The sequence below is a fragment of the Myxocyprinus asiaticus genome, chromosome 3 (genome assembly GCF_019703515.2).
Source record: "Myxocyprinus asiaticus isolate MX2 ecotype Aquarium Trade chromosome 3, UBuf_Myxa_2, whole genome shotgun sequence".
Lineage (NCBI taxonomy): Eukaryota > Metazoa > Chordata > Actinopteri > Cypriniformes > Catostomidae > Myxocyprinus > Myxocyprinus asiaticus.
In genome coordinates this window covers 47872056-47893058 of record NC_059346.1, presented here as the reverse complement: position 1 = coordinate 47893058, position 21003 = coordinate 47872056, and the positions used below count along the sequence as shown (strand labels likewise).

The window sequence follows — 21003 nt, the reverse complement described above, 5'->3', positions numbered from 1 at the left end:
TTTATTAAAACCAGAGGAAATAATTTTTAGTGACAGACCAATATATATATGCATTGGCCGATAACCGTGTTCACTTTGCTATTTAACAAGAGAGTTAACTTTCCCTTGTGTCAGTTCAAAAATCTACCGCTAGATTTGTTAACAAATATTCAAAACTTTCTGTTTTCATTTGTTTTTATTTTCCAGTTTATGCAAATTTGAGTAAATATTGCATTAAATAAATGTTTGTTTCACTTTACAAATTTTGTGTACATCTGATTTGCTGTTTTTAAACTATATTATGTCCAGTGTTGGGTGTAATACAATTACCAATTAATTAGCTACTGTAATCAATTACTTTTAAGTGTAAGTGAGAGTCCCCCAGCCACTGGGGGTTGCGTAAAACCTGTGCCAAGTCAAATATGCGGATCACGGATGGTCCGCTTTGGCGACCCCTAATGGGAGCAGCCGAAAGAAGAGGAATCGATAACTTTTCAAGTAAAAAAAGTAGTGTAATGAATTACATTTTAAATTATTGTAATCAGATTACAGTTACTGATTTTAATTTTTTTAATTACCTTTAAGTACATAATAGGGTTATGCTTATTTCTAATATATTATTTATGTAGAATATTGAATTATGGCGCCATAAGTCACTGTGAAGGAGAAATGTGAGATGCTGACTGAGTGGATGACTGAGTGTATAGACATTATTTTGAACTTAAGTGTTTTAGAAAGTAACTTAAAAGTAAAGCAATTAGTAATGTGATTACTTTTTCAATTAAGTAATTGTTAAAGTAATCTGATTAAACTTTTAGAGAAATAATTATTTGTAGTGGATTACTATTTTTAAGAAACTTACCCAACACTGATTTTATGTTTATCGACATTTATATCAGCCATCCTGCTTTCTAGATATCGGCATCGGCCATTGAAAAACACATATTGGTTGACCACTAATTATTTTCGTTTTTTGTTACTATGGAAGTGACAATTAAGTAAACGCACACCTTAGATTCGGACGATAAAAACTCTGGTACCTCATGGCTTAAATGTTGATTTGGAATTAAACTTGTAGCTGCTGTTTTGTATGTCTTGAGTTAGTAATGGCAAATGTAAAAAAAAAAAAAAAAAGTAAAATGTTGATTTAGAATTTTGCTGTATTATTGTGGATATCATTAACTGATGCTAATGTATGTCTTTGAACTGTTGTCATATTAGGTGTCTTGAACTAATTATGGCGCACAAGATAAAATGTTGATTTTGAAATTTCATTATCATGTTGTAAATGTCTTGAATTGATGCTGTTGTATGTTTTTTTATTGTAATTTTTTATTGAGTCTTTCTTGCTGTGTGCAATGGGATTACTCTTTTTGACTGTATTTTAAGCTTGTAAGCCAACCAGGAACTTCTGTCATGATTTAATCGTCCTCACCTGTTGGTAGCTGCTGATTCTATATATGTTTGCTTCCCATTGTGATGACATTATACCTTGAAAAGACTGATTGCTGAAATGGTAAGATCAATAAATAAGCTTATATTTTGAGTTTGCAGTTATACTCTCTTTTTTTCCTAAAATAGTTTTTTTATTACTATGTCATATTTTCAGGTCATGGGACAATTCCCACTCTCCCTTAAGGAGGATGTCCGAGAATGTATTCATTCTACTCAACTGCATACCTAAATAGCGTACTTTATTAATGTCTAAGAAGTAAGTCCTTTTAGCAATTGCAATACATACTCTGAAAGTATGTGAATTTGGACGCAGCCATGGGCTTTTGGACTTTGAAGTTTTGAGTTCTGTAAGTTACAGTTACTAGAACTGAAAGTTACGTGTTTCTAAAGAACATTGAAATCTTTCATCTGAAAAGATAATGGGAACATTTATTCCTAATGTTAAAACCCATTTAAGGTAAAGTAACAGCTTCTTAAGATCATTTGAAGAACAGTTATGTTTTGATGAAGCTGGAATGAGTGTCTGACACATTTGGCTTTTAGTACTTGTTCAAATAGTCCCACTGTATTGTGCACGTACTGTAGACTCATGAGCGCAAAGTTCTAGAAATCACAAGCTGTTCTAATGGTCATTAATAATGGGGCTCTTTAACTTATTATTCTGAGAACATTAAACGAGCTCTCCAGTCTAAAATGACATGCTTTATAATTAATGAGCAGAAGTCCTTCTGTCTCACCACCCATATCTTTCAGAAGTATCTGTCAAGCACAAAGACAGGCACGATTAATGGTAGAGACCTGGCTGCTGAAATGAGAGCCAGACTTCCCTGGTCCCATGTTACAGACAGACTAGAGATGTTTGGTGAGCATTACATTATTGGATCCAATTAAAGAACAACTTTTGGTAGCATCTGTTTTACCCCAAATGAGCCACAATCTAAACATTTAATCACCGTCTAAATGTTTTCACGGCATTAGTTTTATGTTCTGAGACTTAAATGAATAAATACATGTATATTATGGGAAAGGGGGGAAAGAAAGAAAGAAAGAAAGAAAGAAAGAAAGAGAGGTAATAATGTGAAAAAATAATGGTAAGATTGAGGGGAACATTTTTTTAATTCAGACAAAGAGAGGTCATGTCCTCACTTGGTAAAGTTGTGTCAAAAGACTTGATGAGAAATTTGACTGTGGCTTCTGGCTCTGAAGGGGTGCTGCCTCCACTCCCATTAGTCAGGAAACCGCCAGGTGCATTCTGGGACAAGGACATATGGCTCCAGTGTGGACTGCCATCTGATTCAGAAAGACTAACATCCTCACTCCATGACCTATCAATCACAGGACACAGAAATATAGAGAGAGGCCACTGGGGTATGTTGTATGTTAGACACTACATAGGTATGCAATGGATGAACTACGTCAGATACTTTTCCTTAAATGGAAATACAGGTATTATAATTAAAAAATAAATAAATAAAATGACACTATAGGAAAAAAGTGGTCTGCCAAATCATTGCCTAAATACTATTTAAAAATGTACCATCAAACCATACCAAAATAGACCATTCAATCCTGAGATACAAAGTGGGTGCTGCCTTTATGCCCCAAAAATGAAAAGTAATTAGGCTTTGTTTTTTTATGCAAAATATAACTAAGGACCATTAAGATTTTTGGCATTTTTACATTATTTATGCACATACTTTCTCCCCAAATTCTTATTGCTCACATTGTTTTGATTTTTGTTGTTGTAATTCACATTATTCCCAATAGTGATTTTCATTAGATTCTATTAACAGTAGTTAGATGCAATAGATTGCTGACATTTAATTCTCATGAAATTATACAGTCACAATCAAATAACATAGTTGTGATACAAAAGTCTTAAAATGGGCATAATTTTTTTTTTTATGCACAATGCAATTTGTACATATTATGTTCACAAAAAAGTTTTGTATGTTCAGGGGTAACAATAATATAGAACATTGGAGTATACAGTACTCACAAAGAAAAAGAGAGTTGCCCACATAAATCCAGCTTCTTGTCTATTTAATCAATACTTAGTAGTCATTTCTTAAAGTTAGGTGGGTATTAAGATGCTCAGTGCTCCTGTGTGTTGCAAGACATAGTTTATTAGTGCAAACTGCCCACACAACAAACTGTGTGGGTGAGGCTTTATATGTGTGTTTGACTGTGGTGAAGTTGTTTTACCAGAATAAAACAAAAATGTAAAAAAAAAAATTTCAATCTACAATTAGAGTGTGTGCCAAAAAGATGTGCAATCCAGCACTCTTTATTACAGCACCTAAACTCTGTGTAGGATAAGAAGTTAGCAGTATAACATCATTCTCTTCAAGACTTTGTTCAAATCACAAATCATTGAGGATGTCTTGTGATGTCACTGATGTCCCTGTATTTCACAATTAAGTCCCAAACTGCTGTTATTGTACTGTATGACTATTTACAATACACTGATGTGTAGAAACATGGGAAAATAAGAGACAGACCCCAGTGGAAATAACCATAAAAACATACACATAGACATGACATGCTGGAATGATCTGATTTATTGACCTTTAAAAAAAAATTAATGAATGATAAACAATTTTAAACATGAGCATTTGAAACCCCACATGGTAAACAGATAAACAGCATTGTGTCTTTCATGAGAACACACATCATTGCAATGACACGAAAGCAAAGTTAACAGTAAATACTTAAAAGTATTTGAAATGCAAAAGAAGTTATTTATAGTAGAATGTCCAAGCAGCTCTATTCCGCACAATGAAAGTAAATTGTGAGCATGAATGTCAAGCAAATGTTTCAAGGCAGGATTTTCAGTGAATAACTTAAATTTCAGTCTTTTCCTCACACAAAGCTATTGTATGGTTTCAGATGACTTGGAATATATTTTTTATTATTATTTATCATGGTGCTTTTTTGCACTTTTTGGAGCTTGGCAGCCCCTGACCCTCATCCACTTTCATTGTATGGATGTGAGAAGCTTGGGCATTCTGCTCAGCTTTTGTTAGGTGTTCCATGGAAGAAAGAAAGTCATACAGGTTTGGAACAAAATAAAGTTGAGTACATAGTTACAGAATTTTCATTTTTAGGCAAACCTAAATGCCTTTAAAGGCAGATTTGTGATCATATGTCAGAGCTTATAATGATATTTTTGTTACAGTCACATCCTGGAGTGTTAAAACCATCATCTAATGAACTTCATTTAGATAACTGTGTGCTTCTGCAAGACATAAAACCTGAGATTTGACAGAACAGCAGTTAAGAATCTGATTACAAGAATCTCAAAGGCTCTTTTGAAGGTGATTTTGAAGGCTTCATACTTGAGAGTCATGTCTCCTTCCTATTTCAAATTTCATATGGTTATTCATATCCATCCATTTTTATGAGACATACTTTCAAAGTGAAATTGGCCACAGATCATTTAAACAATGTAAATAGAGTGGAGTGGAAAGCATCATGCATGGGCAATATAAACAGATGTGCTTAGTTTAGTTGTTTACATTGAACGTGAGGAAAAGCACGTTTTTTTCTAAAGCTCTAGATGATTTCATGCCACTACTTTTAGTGATGCCACAGGAACAACACAGGGACGAGACAACAACCACATACCACAAATATAATCAATAATTAGCGTTGGGTGTAATCCAATTACAAACTAATTAGTTACTGTAATTAATTAACTCAATAAAGTGATTTGATTTTGATTTGATTGATTAATTTAATTTTTAGTCAAAAAGTAGTATAGTGCATTACATTTTAAATTCTTGTAATCAGTGTACAGTTATTGACTCAATTAATTGAATTACTTTTAAGTACAAAATAGGGTTATGCTGATTTAATATATATTATATAGAATACATGAATTATGGCCCCGTAACGAGTTATTGTGAAGGAGAATTGTGAGGTGCTGAGTGTATGACATTGAACAAGGAAGAAATATAGACATTCTTATGAATTTGTTGAGCGGAAAAGTGTTTTAGGCAGTAACTTAAAAGTAAAGTAATTAGTATTGTGATACATTTTCATGAAGTAATAAGTAAATAAATTTGATTACAATTGTAGAGAAATAATTAGTCATTTGTAGTGGATTACTGTCTTTTAAGTAACTTACCCAACACTGTCCATAATATGAAATTTGATTTTAAATCAAATGAAAAAATCTAAAAGTCTGTGGTTTGTAAACTAATTAGATTGTCACTATAAAAACCTAAAATTCTAAGACTGTACCCAGCTTGATAGGTTGGAGTGTTCATACTGTATGGATTTGTCTGCCATCTAGTGTTGGACTTTAAATCATGCAACATTAAGTAACCAACATTTCTCACAGATCAGTTGAAGGTGGCACATGAAAATACCCATGGTTTTTATATATTTTAAAATATATACACAGATACATACAGAAAATAACCTAAAACAGAGGCAGCTGAACCCTGTAACATTTGCCTCAATCTAATTCAAGTTATGATCATTTTAGGCAGAATCAGCTCTTTGGCTGAAGTCAAAATGCAAACCATTAAGACAAAATCAAAAAGTGCTGGTTGAGTGGTAAAGGTCCATAAAATGTGGCTTAATTCCTAAGGCAGCACATTAGAAAGCTATTTCTCACATTAGATAGACAAAAACAGTGCTCATTTGGAGACATAATAAATGAATATTACACCCTTATACATTTTGTCCATTTTTTTAGTTGTTCGGATTCAGATACTCGTTCCATCCTCACTTGGTGAATTGTGGAGATCATTTTGCTTGGCACTACTTAATGGAATAACAACACAAACCTTAAGCAGGTCAAATAATTAAACAAATCTGAAACAGTGCATGTGCCACTTACTCTTAGAATACAACGATAATCTCCTCTGAGCAGCTGTGAAAACTTTGACATTTCCTGCTTTTCTTATCTTTTCCATTAGAAATTTTAGAATTGGTCTCTTCATGAATAATACTGACATATGCATTTCAATGCATTACATTACTGTAAACCAGTCGTTGGTTGTAACTGTAAATATTTATCGCCCCTCCACTGCAGTCTTGGAGGTCTCGAATGTGGATCCAGTGGCGATTCTGCAACAGAAAGAAAGCAAAGGTGTGCAAATGAACCTACATTAAAATTAAAGCACTTGATAAACAAGCTTCAGGCTGATTCATTGAGATGAGTGCATCACCAATAAATCGAGCTTCATTTACAAAACAAATGTTTTTATCATGGCAGCAAATGCTCATTCGTCATCATCATCCCTCATGCATACTTCTGGAACTCAATAAAACATCTTACATTTTTCATTAGCAGATATTTTTGTCTGTTCGCTTAAAGGTAGTTCACCCCCAAAAAATATGTCATCATTCACTCGCCCTCATGTTGTTCCAAACCTGTATGACTTTCTTTCTTTAGTGGAACACAAAAAGGCAGAATTCTAGTCTCAGTCACCATTCACTTTCATTGCTTTTTTTTTTTTTTTTCCATACAATGAAAATGAAAGGTAAGTAATGCCAAACATCTCTTTTGTTTTCCACGAAAGAAAGTCATATGGGTTTGGAACAACATGAGAGTAAGTGATGACAAAATGTTCAGTTTTCAGGGACAGTAATCCCTTTAAGCAGGCTAAATTATTGAAGAAAGAACACATGAAGTTCTCTCTTTCTCAGCAGCTTTTTGTTTCACCGTGTGTGCAGAAATCAAAGCAAACAGCAGGTGACGCCATATACAAAGTTTCAAGGGCAGCATTAACAGAGTAAGAATATAAGGAGAACATAGCAAGCAAAGCAGACAAAGCCCCCTTTGAATAAAATAAGCACAGCCAATCAGAGGGTAGTGTTGTTTAAAGCAGTGAATGGGTGGCTACGGCAGGGAAAACAGGCAAGTCTCAAGCTTCATCATCCTCAATGATTAAATTGCTCTGACCATCCGTGTGCATTCATACTAGCATTCTGTATGAGTGCTGGGCTGGTACTAGCAGTGCACTCACCTGGGTCAGAGGGCAATCCTTTGGAGAGATCTGAGTGAGGGGGGGAGATTGACGCACACTGGCTGTCCGTTTCAATGGAGGGGAAGAGTTTGTATAGATCTAGCAACTGAAATGCATTACTTATAAAAGTGCTGTATTTTATTGAGCCCATCTCCATAAAGTTTTTTTAATTTTTTTGGATTGTTGTATTTTTTGGTTAGCAGTACTCAAGAAGAATCTCACAAGAACATGTCCAGATCATATTTCACCCCAACAGAAAAAATAAAAAATAAAACAGAAAAAAAAAAAAAAAAATTTATATTTTGCATTAATTGTACCATGATGTATATAATAATAAATAAAAAAATAAAAAAAAATAGGATTCTATTCATTTTATTCTAAATGTGATTTCTTTATCATTTCTATTGACTCTGGAATGAAATATGACCTGTGCATGTTCATAGACTGGAAATGATCTTGTTGTTACCTATATTATCTATATTACAGTGCTAAACTTGAAAAAAAAAAAAAATACAAATAAGTTATATAAATATATTAATGACAAATTCCTAAATCAGTATTTAAATCACAGGTCTAGTGTCACATGTAAATGGGGAGAAAATGCTTTGCAAATGCTCTGCAGATAAAATCAGTGAGGCTAGCTCTACAGGAAACAGCTTGTCTTAGATCCAAGAAGCAAGCACACAGAACAGGCATGTACACAACACAAAACACTAATGCCAGCCCAGTTCATAAAATAAACACTATTTAACTTCAACTCTGCAGACCCACCGGCGGGTCCAAAAGGGGGCTCTATGTCACGAAAAAGTTTACGCTTAAAATGTTAAAATCTCATAAGTCAATCAATTCTACATTTACGATAAAAAAACTAAATAAGACCTGAAAACATTCGCTTCACAAATCAGTGCAACTTAGAGGTCATGTGGTAGAAATATTAATATGAATATAATTGTATTTCAAATAGCATTTAAATATATAAATCAAATGAAAGCTCTCATTCACAGGAATGACTGAACAGTTTATTTTGTTGCCTTAATACCACAAAAAGTGAAATATGATATTTGTAAGACATCAAATACAAATGACTCTTATGCGCCGCTACCGGCTGCTAAAAACTTTACCTTAGGCAGTTTTCAAAAAAAATAAAAAAATAAAAATAAAATAAATAAATAAATAAATAAATAAAATCAGCCATTTTTTACTTGTCTGTGAGCTTGCTTGTTTGAAAAATCCAATGTTATATCTTACAAGTCCAGAACAAAATATGCGATCCAGCAGGAAAAGCATGTAAAACAAATCATTGCAAATATATGTTATCAACTATTGATCATAAAATGTTATACATCTCAGCTTTTGAATGACACCTAGATTGAGTGTCTAGACCATTTAGAGGCCGAGATGTTCTATGAAACATTGGGGTGGTGCATGAACTGAAAAATAGACTGAATGTCCATGGACAAGCACATCTGTGAGGGCTGAAATCACCACCTACATTTCAGATCTGCATTTTGTGACTGAAGGTGTTAGAGGAAAAATCGCTTTTTCTAGCACTTGCTGCCATCTAGTGGAATAAAATAAGACTTTTTGGAGGGAGATGGTGTGAACAGAACTAGAATTAAATGCGTACAAATTATATATATATAAAAAAATATATATATTCATCATAATATTGTAAACATATACAATATTAATTATGAATAATTTGAGTTTTTAAAAAATATATATTTAGGGGGTGTTCTGAAAAAACTAGAGTTTAAAAAAAAAAATTGAGTGTGAAAAATTGCAGGCAACAGCCCAAAAATGCTCCATAGTTGAAGAGGTGAACATAGGTAAAGATGTTGCAGTGTGACACTAATATCCTTAAACATTTTGTTATGTGTATTGAATGGTCATGTAAATTAAAATATGTTAATAGCCTAAACTTATTACATCATAGTGTGTGTGAATGTGTGTGGTTGGGTTTTGCCTTTTGGAGATATGTCAGGTCTTTTTGTGTCTTTAAAATAAGGCAGTGGGCACTGAATTAGTGAGTCTAAGGAGGCTGTAGAACAGTTTGCAGCTGCTACACAAAAAAGTGAATAGATGTAAGTGTGTGTAAAAGTGGAGAAATTAGAATAATTTTACATGATTACTAATTTGGGAGTTCATTGGTACAGTCTAGTAAAGTCTTTAAAATCATACGCATGGATTTCAACAAACTAGGTTGTATTTGTGTATCTCACCCTACAGGCCTTAACCAATGCTCTTTATTGTATGTCTAAAGATAAGTTAGACCATCAATTGAGACCAGATAACTGTGTGATATGTATCGAACTATACCAATGAATCCCAAGGAGGAAAAAGAGTTGTTAGAGGGTTTTAGAGCCCAGATGGATGGTGAGGTGGGGAGGACACTGTTGAGTTTATGAGTGGTGATGTACCTGGCCCCTCGGATCTGCTCCAGCTCTGAGGCTAATCTGGCACTGTGCTCCTCCTCCTCCTGCAGACGTCTGCGAAGCATGCGCAGTTCTTGCTGAGCTTCCACCTTTATGTCATTAGCAACCACCACTGCTGTCTGCAGGTCGGCCTGGAAACGCCGCCACTCTTCTGTCTCATCCTAAAAATGTACACGTGCACACACATACACACGTGGCTTTCGTGAGTTCATGGGGCTGGTCATGGTACTGTAATTTTCAATCACTTAGACTGATATGCACTGACAAGGTAGACTGCAATCCAGCTTGCAGTTGCAGCTCAAAATGTGCACTAAAGAAGACCGTTCTGGTCTCAAACATACAGCAATGTTCTGTACAGATGGAATACACTGATCAGCCACAACATTAAAACCACCTGTCTAGTAATTAATTTTAATTAATAAATTAATTTTTTAATTATCACACATTATACATTTGCACATATACAGTGAAATTATTTTTTTCCTTTTCACATATCCCAGCTAAGCTGGGGTCAGAGTGCAGGGTCAGCCATGATATGGCACCCCTGGAGCGGATAGGGTCAAGGGCCTTGCTCAAAGGCCTGACAGTGGCATCTTGGCGGTGCTGGGGCTTGAACCCCCGACCAGTAACCAGATACCTTAACCACCAAGCCACCACTGCTCCTAAATTGTATTGTGTAGGTCCCCCTCATGCCGCTATAACAGCATCAACCCGCATCTCAGAATAGCATTCTGAGATTATATTCTTCTCATCACAATTGTACAGAGTAGTTGTCTGAGTTACAGTAGACTTTGTCAGTTCAAACCAGTCTGGCCAATCTCCGTTGACCTCTCTCAGCAACAAGGCATTTCCGTCCACAGAACTGCCACTCACTGGATGTTTTTTTGTTTTTGGCACCATTCTGAGTAAATACTAGAAACTGTTGTGTGTGAAAATCCCAGATCAGCAGTTACAGAAATACTCAAACCAGACCATCTGGCACCAACAATCATCCATGCGATTATCTAATCAGCCTATCGTGTGGCAGCAGTGCATAAAATCATGCAGATACAGGTCAGGAGCTTCAGTTAATGTTCACATCAACCATCAGAATGGGGAAAAAATGTGATCTCAGTGATTTGGACTGTGGCATGTTTGTTGGTGCCAGACGGGCTGGTTTGAGTATTTCTGTAACTGCTGATCTGGGATTTTCACGCACAACAGTCTCTAGAATTTACTCCGAATGGTGCCAAAAACAAAAAAACATTCAGTGAGGGGCAGTTCTGTGGATGGAAACACCTTGTTGATGAAAGAGGTCAACAGAGAATGGCCAGACTGGTTCGAACTGACAAAGTCTACGGTAACTCAGATGACCACTGTACAATAGTGGTGAGAAGAATATCATCTCAGAATGCTATTCTGAGATGCAGGTTGGCACTGTTTTGGTGGCACGAGGGGGACCTACACAATATTAGGCAGGTGGTTTTAATGTTGTGCCTGATTGGTGTATATTTTGTTAGAATTATTGAAACTAACATCAACTGTCAAACTTGCCTGGTTATGCTGCAGTTATTCACGAAAAATATAAGAAGAATATATACATAAATATGTAAGAAAAAAAACAGATAAACAATTCCACCTTCATCTGTTTATTCATGGCTTTAATTTGCTTCTCCAGCTCAGCCTTGTTTTCTTCCAACCTCCTGGTTTGATCTGAAAAATGTTGTTAAAAAACAAGCAAACATAAAAAACAAATAAATCAGAAGCACAGAACTAGAGTGATCACAAGCAACTAGGAAGGATTTGAGACAAACACAGGTGCATCAATGTTTGTCAGCTGCATTTTAACAATTCCAATTTACATTCCCATAATTCACACTCCCAAGAAGGCATTCCCATAGTGACTGATTCAAATAAGTACCAAAATGAAATATGCAGAGAAACTCAAACAGTTGCTTGTGATTAAACTTTACTGGACTACTTCCTCTGTTAAAGAGTCATGCAATATACAGTAAATACTATTTACTCTACACAAATAAGGGCTGTTACAAGGAGCTATTTGTAGTAATTTAGTTCATAGTAACTGGGCAGACACAGGCTAAGGCTGCAATAAAACTATAATATGCTGCATGAAATGTCCTTCCCTTGGCTTAGAGAAAAAAAGAGAGCTAGGAAGACAAATTCATTGTGCATATGAGTCCTGCATGAAGCAGTTTGGCCGGTATCCGAGCTGGAGAGATCTAAGTAATCAAACAGCTCAGTATCTGAATCTATCTAGGCTGCCAAATCCAATCAATGTGTTTCACTAATCACAGCAGACTCCAGCCAATGTGTGTGTGTGTGTGTAAGCCTTTAGATTCTGCCAGATGCTGCAGTATCTTTAGCACTGGCTGGGGGAGAGCAGTTAAAAACACACAACATGGGCATTTAAGTAAGTAGGTATATGAGAAAGAGACAAACAGAGACAGACAGACAGATGTCTTACTCTCCAGGTCCAGAATGGTCTGGTTGGTGTGCAGTCTAACCGCCCGCTGCTGCTCCACCTGGTCCTCCAGCTCAAATATAGTCTCTTTCAGGTCCTTGATCTGGTTCTCATTTTCTCGGCTTTTCTCCTCTAGAGCAAGTGTGTTGGCTTTATGATCTTGTTCTTGTTTCTCCACCTTTTCCAGCAGCTGCTGTCTGTCTGCCTCCACCTGCACCCAAAAACATATATGATTATACAAAAGTTACTTTTTTAAAGCATAGTAGTATAGTATAGTAGTCTTTTATTTAATAAAGCTCTGATCAGGAAATTCTATTTCTAGTCTAAGTGGTAACCCAAACTGTGCCAACAGATTATGAATGACTACAACCCAGGGCCTTATGATTATATGTAGCTCAGGTTACGACTTAAATAACATAATACAGGGTATACATCAAGTGTTTTAGCATCATACACAAGCTTATGCTTTAACGGTTACAATGGCAGCATGTTAAAGCCCTTCTCAAAAGCCCTTTTTGGATGGGATTAATTTGATTTGAGGACGTGGGGTAAAGTAATAATTACCAGAGCTTTTCCTTGATTTTAATCAATTGTAAATCAGTCATGTCAGTAATTTTTCCAAAATTTTTACAGACCTTTACCGTGCTCCTTTACTGTCTATTACAGCGTGTTTTACTTTATATAAAACGGCCAGTAAAAATAACCCCTGGTTATACTAATCCCATGCAAACTGGCATGTTGGTAAAAACCAGTGAATCTGCACTATCCAGCCTGTGAGCCCTTTAACTGTTGTTGTGTCTGAAGTAGATGTTGGCCAATAAGAAGACAACCAGAAAATGCAAAACGCGCTTAATGATAATGTTGTCAATGGACTAATGCATGCTTTTCTTAAATATTTTATGCTATCGAGTGATTAATTACCCATGTAAAAGAGAAAAAAAAATGCATATTTTCTTTTGGTTAGGAAAAAAGAAAAGTATATAAGCATGTTATTTTGTTTTGAGGTTTGTATGTTTTTCAGACACTGCAGCCCCACGTTTCGGAACATATTTTTCGGAAGGACACATACTGTAAAATGACAGTGTAACGTCCCGTATTTAAAGATAAAATTATGCGTCCCATATCAAATCAATACGGGACGCGATTTGTCCTGTATTTAAGCTGGTCAGATGGCGTCACGGTGAAATTGTTCCAGATCGCTACTTTAACATTGATATAAGTTGGAAAATGTGCCTATGGTGCGTAAAGGATCGTTCGAAAAGTCCACAAATGGTGCTAAAACTGTGGATTTTTTTCTGTATAAATGTTCAATAAGATCAAACAATGCATAAATACAATCACTGAGTCATAAAGACAAGTACAGGTGAAGGAAGAAAAAAAATACATATAAACCAACCAAAATGTATACATAAATAAGATAAAGGAGACAAATAATCGAAAAGATAAAAATAAATATATTTTTAACATATAAAAGATGTATTTTTTTTATAAGTCAGGGGTCAGGAAAGTTCTAATTTCAGCATATAAGAAAGGGTATACAATTTTTATTAATAACACATATTAACTTTGGAGGATGTGGTTAGGCGCCGTGATCCCCTTTGTCCCATATTTTAAAACTTCAAAAGTGGCAACTCTATCCACAGTAGCAAGTACTTTACAAACATAGGTCTGGAAACAAATAACATCTAAATAGGCCTAAAGATGTCATATAAAACAGGACCTCATACAATAAAACATTTGCAAGATTACATAGTTTACGTCTCTAAATTCACTGACCTTTAAGCTGCTGCAGCCAATAAAACATCACTTTTGTGACAATTGACGACTACTTGATTTTGAACATATGTACACTTTAAAAAGAGGTAACCTGTAATTATCCTCCTAACCTTAACATCTGAAAACCTTTTAAATTATTGTTTATGCTGATTAATCTGTGCTGATAGTTGCTTTTGGAACTATTGGTAATCAGTTAAAATCAGAGTATGACATCTAGAGTATGAGCGCAGCCTCTGAAGGTGAAATATAAACAATCACTGACACCTTGTGGGGATTTGCTGTTTCTATATTGTTCTAATTTAATTTTTATCCTCAGTTATTACATTTTTTTATTTTTTTTCTCCCAATTTGGAATGCCCAATTCCCAATGTGCTTTTAAGTCCTCGTGGTCGTGTAGTGATTCGCCTCAGCCCAGTTGCCTCCACGTCTGAGACCATCAACCCGCGCATCTTATCACGTGGCTTGTTGAGCGCATTGCCATGGAGACATAGCGCGTGTGGAGGCTTCACGCCATCCACCGCGGCAACCACGCTCAACTCACCACGTGCCCCACCGAGAACGAACCACATTATAGTGACCATGAGGAGGTTACCCCATGTGACTCTACCCTCCCTAGCAACCAGGCCAATTTGGTTGCTTAGGAGACCTGGCTGGAGTCACTCAGCAGGCCCTGGGTTTCGAACTAGCGAACTCCAGGGGTGGTTGCCAGCTTCTTTACCACTGAGCTACCCAGGCCCCCCATATCCTCAGTTATTAACCTTATAGCGAGGCAACGCAAAACTTATTGTGAGGGAAAGGAAAGCATTGCGAGGGAACGCAAACCTTTTTTGAGAAAATAAATTCACTCTTGAGTGAGAATTAAGTAGATCATCCCTGCTGTAGTGGTGTACTTGATTTACAATATAGCTGGACAACCCTGTATGGAACTGAACAGAGGCTGAGTGGCTCACACCTCTTTCTTCAGGGCCCTGTCTACTGAGCAAAGCTTTCTAATGAGCTCTTGGAAGAGTGTGCCGTTTTAGAGCACTGCCTGATAGCACCAAACTCCCTGGATGACATCAGGACTGAGGGTGTACGTTGAAGCCACAAGGCTTGGCTCACTCACAGTGGTTAAGTCAGAGAAAGAATTAAAGTAAATTTTGCTTTGTGAGGTGAGCTGGGTTTGTATGTTGTGACAGCCATGAAGTGCCAGTGATGTCAATGTCCTTGAGAGTTTACAAGTGTTGTTTCTGTATATAATTGTATTTTAAAGGATGAGGTATGCCTCTAAACTACATGACTAAAACATTTACAAGTGCTTGGCATAAACTAGGTAGCTGCAGATTTGTCTTTGAATATTTATGTAGGGTCCTCTTTAATTTTCAGGTACTCCATGTAGAACATGAAAACATAAATATGCTTTGTGGTTGGATGTAATGTATCTTCTGTACACATGGTGATTTGAAATAGCTTTTTACATTCCTTCTTTGACACAAAGACAGCGATAGAGAGCTGACAAAACTTTGTAGCATCCAAAGAGGGTTTTAGGCAATTAAGTTGTTTACCAAAGCTTTCTTTCTAAAACCGTAACACACACATTTTCACATTGGATACACAATACAATGTCTTTAAGTACCAAGGTCTACAAAGCTTGCTGTGTGTGTCTGTATACTATATCCCTAGGTTCACCTCCAAAAGTCTATCATCGCAAAAGTAGGAAGAAATCTAACAAAATGAGTATGTGAACCTGAGCCATGATTGATTTGGGACCAAACAGAACATATGAGGTGATGATGGGCCATAATAAAAACCAGATAGGCCAATCACTTCATTTGTCTCCAACATCAAGACTATTTCAAACTGCATAACCAAGTACCTATAGAGCCTTAGAATAGATCTCTGTGTCTTTACATCTCTAGTTTATGAAATATGAAAAACATTGATTGTGTACATCTGCACAGAGAGTGTGACTGATGCACCTCTTCTCAAGAAGCATGGCTAGAGGCTTAGGAGCAAGAGATCTGTTTTGGAAATGTAATTTACTTGATTGGGGAACATGAGCATTAAGGATATAGAGAATGTGATGTGGCTAATGTGCGGACATTCGTTTAATTGCATAGAGATAACAAGGACAAGGCAGATCCAAAAAACACTACATGTGCATGAATCCTTCTGTATTTCTATGTATTCATAGATCATTGTGCAGTTTGTATCAATATGGAGTAGTAATTGCACTTGTGGAAATAGTAAAATAGACTTCAAACAATAGCATTATTGCATGCATGCTTTGCGAAATTAAAAACTAGTAACAGACTAGTATTATATTGGCCAGGACAATTAATCAACTAATATTTGGTCAATTAAAGATTATCTGCATTGAGCAACAACAGTGTTGGGTAGTTATGGACTATATGTAATATGAATTACATAATCAGATTACAAAAAATAAATAATTTTAAATGTGTGTAATCAGATTACAGTTACTTTTATGGGTTACATGATTTAATATGGATTACATATATCAGTCTTGACTTTAGGTGCCCAAATTGCTGTTTGATTTCATGTTTACTAATGTTTAAAGAAAAGGAGTGCAAATTGGTACTTAATACACTTCAAATTAGTTCATCAAAACGTGCAAAAAAGTATCCAAAAGTAATCTGATTAGATTACCTACAGTGTAATCTAAAATTACATTACTTATTACAATTTTAGTTGTGTAAATTATAATCAGTATCAGATTACATTTCACAAGTAATCTACCCAAAAATAGTGATAACCGGACACTATGCCTGCTTGGCCAATTAACAATTCGGTAGCCATGTCAATGGGTAATAAAATAGCTTTTCCCTTTGCCCACCCCCTGTGGTTATTTGTGGGTAGCATCTCCCCTTGATTATAATGTGATTAGGGATGTGCAAAACTATCAATTTTCATAATCAACTAGTCGGTCGGTTGTTTGAACAAGTCGACAAGTCTCTATTAAGGATAATCATGCATAATTAGGCTCCGTTATATTCACATGAACCCGATCAGACACACTTCAGTTGGATATATGGACACTAAGAGCAGCACTTCAACATGGTAACTAATGGATATTCAACAAATAAATAGGCTAAGTAATATGCATGTCATAAAATATCCATATACTGATTATTGATTGGCACGTTATTGTATCGATATATTTTTGAGGCATCAATATATTAAAATTAGCCAACATTTAAATTAGAAGCCTAATTTGCGTGCTTTGCAATTCACTGTCAGTTGCCGTAATAGAGTTGGGAGACCACAAGAGCAGGTCGCAAGGCATCACAACATAGGACTTTATTTTAGAGCACCTTGCACAGGACGCATACACACAAATGTTATGGAGGTTTTTCTACTTTTTCAAGAATGAAAGTGACCGGGTTTGCAGGTAAGTGTATTAAACTGACTTAACTGTGTGAACTGAATGATTAAAAATGATTATACAAGTTTTCTCTATGCATCTTTGAAGAGGTTTCATTCAAGCTGTCAAACAACAAAAAGACATACATGTAACTGAAAATACATTGTGTAGGCTATATTAAAGATACTTGTTCACAATATATCATCCAATGATGGCTAGAGTAAATAATCGTTTTCATTTTGATAATGATCTGGGTCGAATTTAATGGAAAACTATGCGTGTTGCACTCCGTGGCGCTACAGATTTTTAAGCAGCCTCTGGAGGCGCTGTGTATGTACCTTCACAGAAAATAATTTTTTCACATTTTAGAATGCGCCATGTCGTCCACCAGACACATCCAGTGTGCAACCCCCTTTAACATATTTGAAAACACAGACTATTGTGCAAGGGGCAGCCCTATTTATATCTGAAAAAAATCCCTATATATTTCGATAATCATCAGGGAAATCTTCTGATTATCGATGCGTGAAAAAGGCATCAACTATTACATCTTAATGCACAAAACTATCAAAGTAAGAAAAGTAAGAAATAAGACAGGTCCAAAACAGAGTGGCACAAAACCGCTTATGCGCATCCTGAATGCAGAATGTCTCGCTTCAATGTAACCGGAGTGCTTCAGGGCGATCCTTGCTGCACATTCAAAAGTGCACAACTAGATATTATTGTGGGTACACATCTAGTTCAAGACATCAAGCAGTTTAAACCTTTTTAACTGCAACTATTAATTTAAACAGTGTCAAACAAAATCAGTAATCTCTCCACAACACTACAAATACAGGAATATTACTCACAGCTGAGTATTTAAAGTCCGAAAGTGATCTGCATTTAAAAGTATTGTCGATGCAACACTTTGATGACTGTAACAGCAGTGCATAAAAACACTAAACAAAACGTAGCGTGCTGAGTGACACCAGCCAGGTCTCCTAATCAACCAAATTGGCCTGGTTGTTAGGGAGGGTAGAGTCACATGGGGTAACCTCCTCGTGATCGCTATAATGTGGTTCGTTCTCGGTGGGGCGCGTGGTGAGTTGAGCGTGGTTGCCGCGGTGGATGGCGCGAAGCCTCCACACGCGCTATGTCTCCGTGGCAACGCGCTCAACAAGCCACGTGATAAGATGTGTGGGTTGACGGTCTCAGACGCGGAGGCAGCTGGGATTCGTCCTCCGCCACCCGGACTGAGGCGAATCACTACATGCCACGAGGACTTAAAAAAAGCACATTGGGAATTGGGCATTCCAAATTGGGTGAAAAAAAATTAAAAAAATAAAAATAAAATAAACACTAAACGTAAAGCATTAAAGAGATGAAACTTCTTGCAGAGGGTTTTACTGTGCTGACTGTTATTTAATGTTAAGCACAGCAAGCTATCATCACGCAAAAATGCTCTCTTTGTAGTTGTGTCCCTCATTTAATTTGATAATTGTGTCTCCCATTAAAACCACCACCATTAAAAATATTAATGTTAGTAGTCGACCCCTCTAATCGACTAGTCAGTTAGTCGACCACTCTGGCACATCCCTAAATGTAATATTCTAAGTTCTTGACATGACAATGATGGCAATAAACATTCTATTAGGGAAATAACTAGTAAGGTGCTGTACCTTGGCCAGCGCACCCTGAGCACACTCAGTTTGACTGCGTGACTGCTGTAGCTCTTGTCGTAGCTCCGTGCAGCTGACCTCCAGCTTGTCTCTGTCTTCGTGTGCCACTTTGAGCAGACTTTGCAATTCTGTGTTATCACTGGCATCGTGCACTGCCTTTAGCTCAGCTACCTTCTGCCTCTCTGCCTCCATCTGTGCCTTCAGACTAAGATTCTCCACTCTCAGAGCCTCTGTGGCCTGTTGCTGTTCCTCAGCTTTCCTCATTGCCTCATCTCCAGCAACCTTCTCCTTCTCTAGGCGCTCTTGAAGAAGTTCCACCTCTTCCTTTAAGCTCTTCACAGATGCTTGTGCCTCCTGATGCTCCTTTTCCAAAGCTCTAAGACTTCCCGCCAGCTGCTGCTGGATGTCCACCAGTTTCTCTCTTTCAAAGCAGGAGCTCTCCACCTGCTCAGCCAGTCGCTGCTCAAGCTCTGCAGCTCGAGAGGCACAAGAAGCCTCGGCTTCTTGACTCTGAGCTTGATCTCTTAGCCTCTGAAGAAGAGATTCATTCTGTTGGGCCAAGAGTTCCACACGTTCACATTGCTGCTGCAGGGAGGTCTGTAAGAGGCCCTTCTCCTCTGCTAGACGCTCATTTTCAGCTGTTAGTTCTTGGACAACCTGTTGTTGGTCAGCAAGCTCCTGTAGAGTGGCTTGAAGTTCTTCTGCCGTACTGTGGTGACTGTCTTCCATCTTCATAATGAGGTCCTTCAAGGACTCCACTGAGATCTCATTCACCACACCACTGGAGAAAAAACCCTTAATGCTGCTACTGACCGAGTCTGAGCATGATGGAATCTTCTCAAACTCTGAGGAGTCTGAGGAAGGTAATGGAGAGCTTTTGGTGGCATCACTACCAGACAACACTGAAGTTTTAAGGTGGCTTCCATTGACTGCACTGATGGCGGCTATATCAGAAGTGTTGTTGTCTGGCAAAACCCCATTAACTGAATGCTCGAGTGGTGTTGTGATGCTTGTGTTATTTCCACTAGATAAGGATGAGCTCTCCAATGCAATAAGCTTCAGCTTTAGAGCCTGGTTCTCTTCCCGCAAGGTGGCCAACTCACGCTGGAAACGCCCATTCTTTTCTCTCAGTTCCCATAAAAGCGTCTGGTTGTCACCAGGCTGTGCTGATGTCCTCTCAACCTCAGAGTTCCCTTCCACTGTGCCTGCCTCTGATGAACCTTTCCCTTTATGTCGCTGAAGCTCCGTCCGTAACTTACTGATCTCAAACTCTTTGGCTTTGGCCTCAGCCAGGAGCTCCCTTACCTGACTCTCCAGCAGGGTCTTGTCCAAAGCCACAGACTCTGCTTTGGTCTTGACAGATCCACGGGAGTGCTTGGCCAGAGCGGACAGGCTGGATGTGCTGGCACTGGTGACCATCTTCTTGGTGGTAAAGCCTTTCTGTTGGTCACGTAATGAGAGACGTTCTCTGGAAATTGATTGGGGGACCTCACGAGGAGCTGGGATCCCAGATTTTTTGGTTGACTGGACACCTGGATTAAGAAAAGACAATGATAGGTTTTGTTAGTGTTTGATTTCTTAGTCTCAGTACATTCTGTACAACACTGATTATTGAGAAATATTACCAACTAAAGCCAATCCTTCTGGCAGCCCAATGAATGATGTGATAAATATGAATGATGCTTTCTTATAACTAAGTCATTAGAATTTAATGGCAGTATGATGAAACCAATTCCTGTCCACATCACATTTCTCAGGGTCATTTAGATCAGAGATATGTGGCTACGTTAAAAAAAATTCTCATTCCATTGTTAAAAGCCTGGTGTAACTGTGTAAAAGGTCATTGAGTCTAAGAGTGATGACTGGACAGAATGTGTTTTGTTTTATCACA

The 21003-nt window shown here is 37.2% G+C and overlaps 1 protein-coding gene across 3 annotated transcripts in view; it reads right to left on the bottom strand.

Annotated features, from left to right (window-relative positions):
* The window catches only part of specc1 (sperm antigen with calponin homology and coiled-coil domains 1), a 208956-nt gene that overhangs the window by 107124 nt on the left and 80829 nt on the right, over positions 1 to 21003 (bottom strand). For all 3 annotated transcript variants that reach the window (XM_051664237.1, XM_051664249.1, XM_051664260.1), the window contains 5 exons: positions 19113 to 20644; positions 12315 to 12522; positions 11469 to 11542; positions 9836 to 10011; positions 2581 to 2759 (listed from right to left, as the gene is read on the bottom strand). In XM_051664237.1, the coding sequence (XP_051520197.1) occupies positions 2581 to 2759; positions 9836 to 10011; positions 11469 to 11542; positions 12315 to 12522; positions 19113 to 20644 (2169 nt within the window). The remainder of the gene's footprint in view (positions 1 to 2580; positions 2760 to 9835; positions 10012 to 11468; positions 11543 to 12314; positions 12523 to 19112; positions 20645 to 21003) is intronic.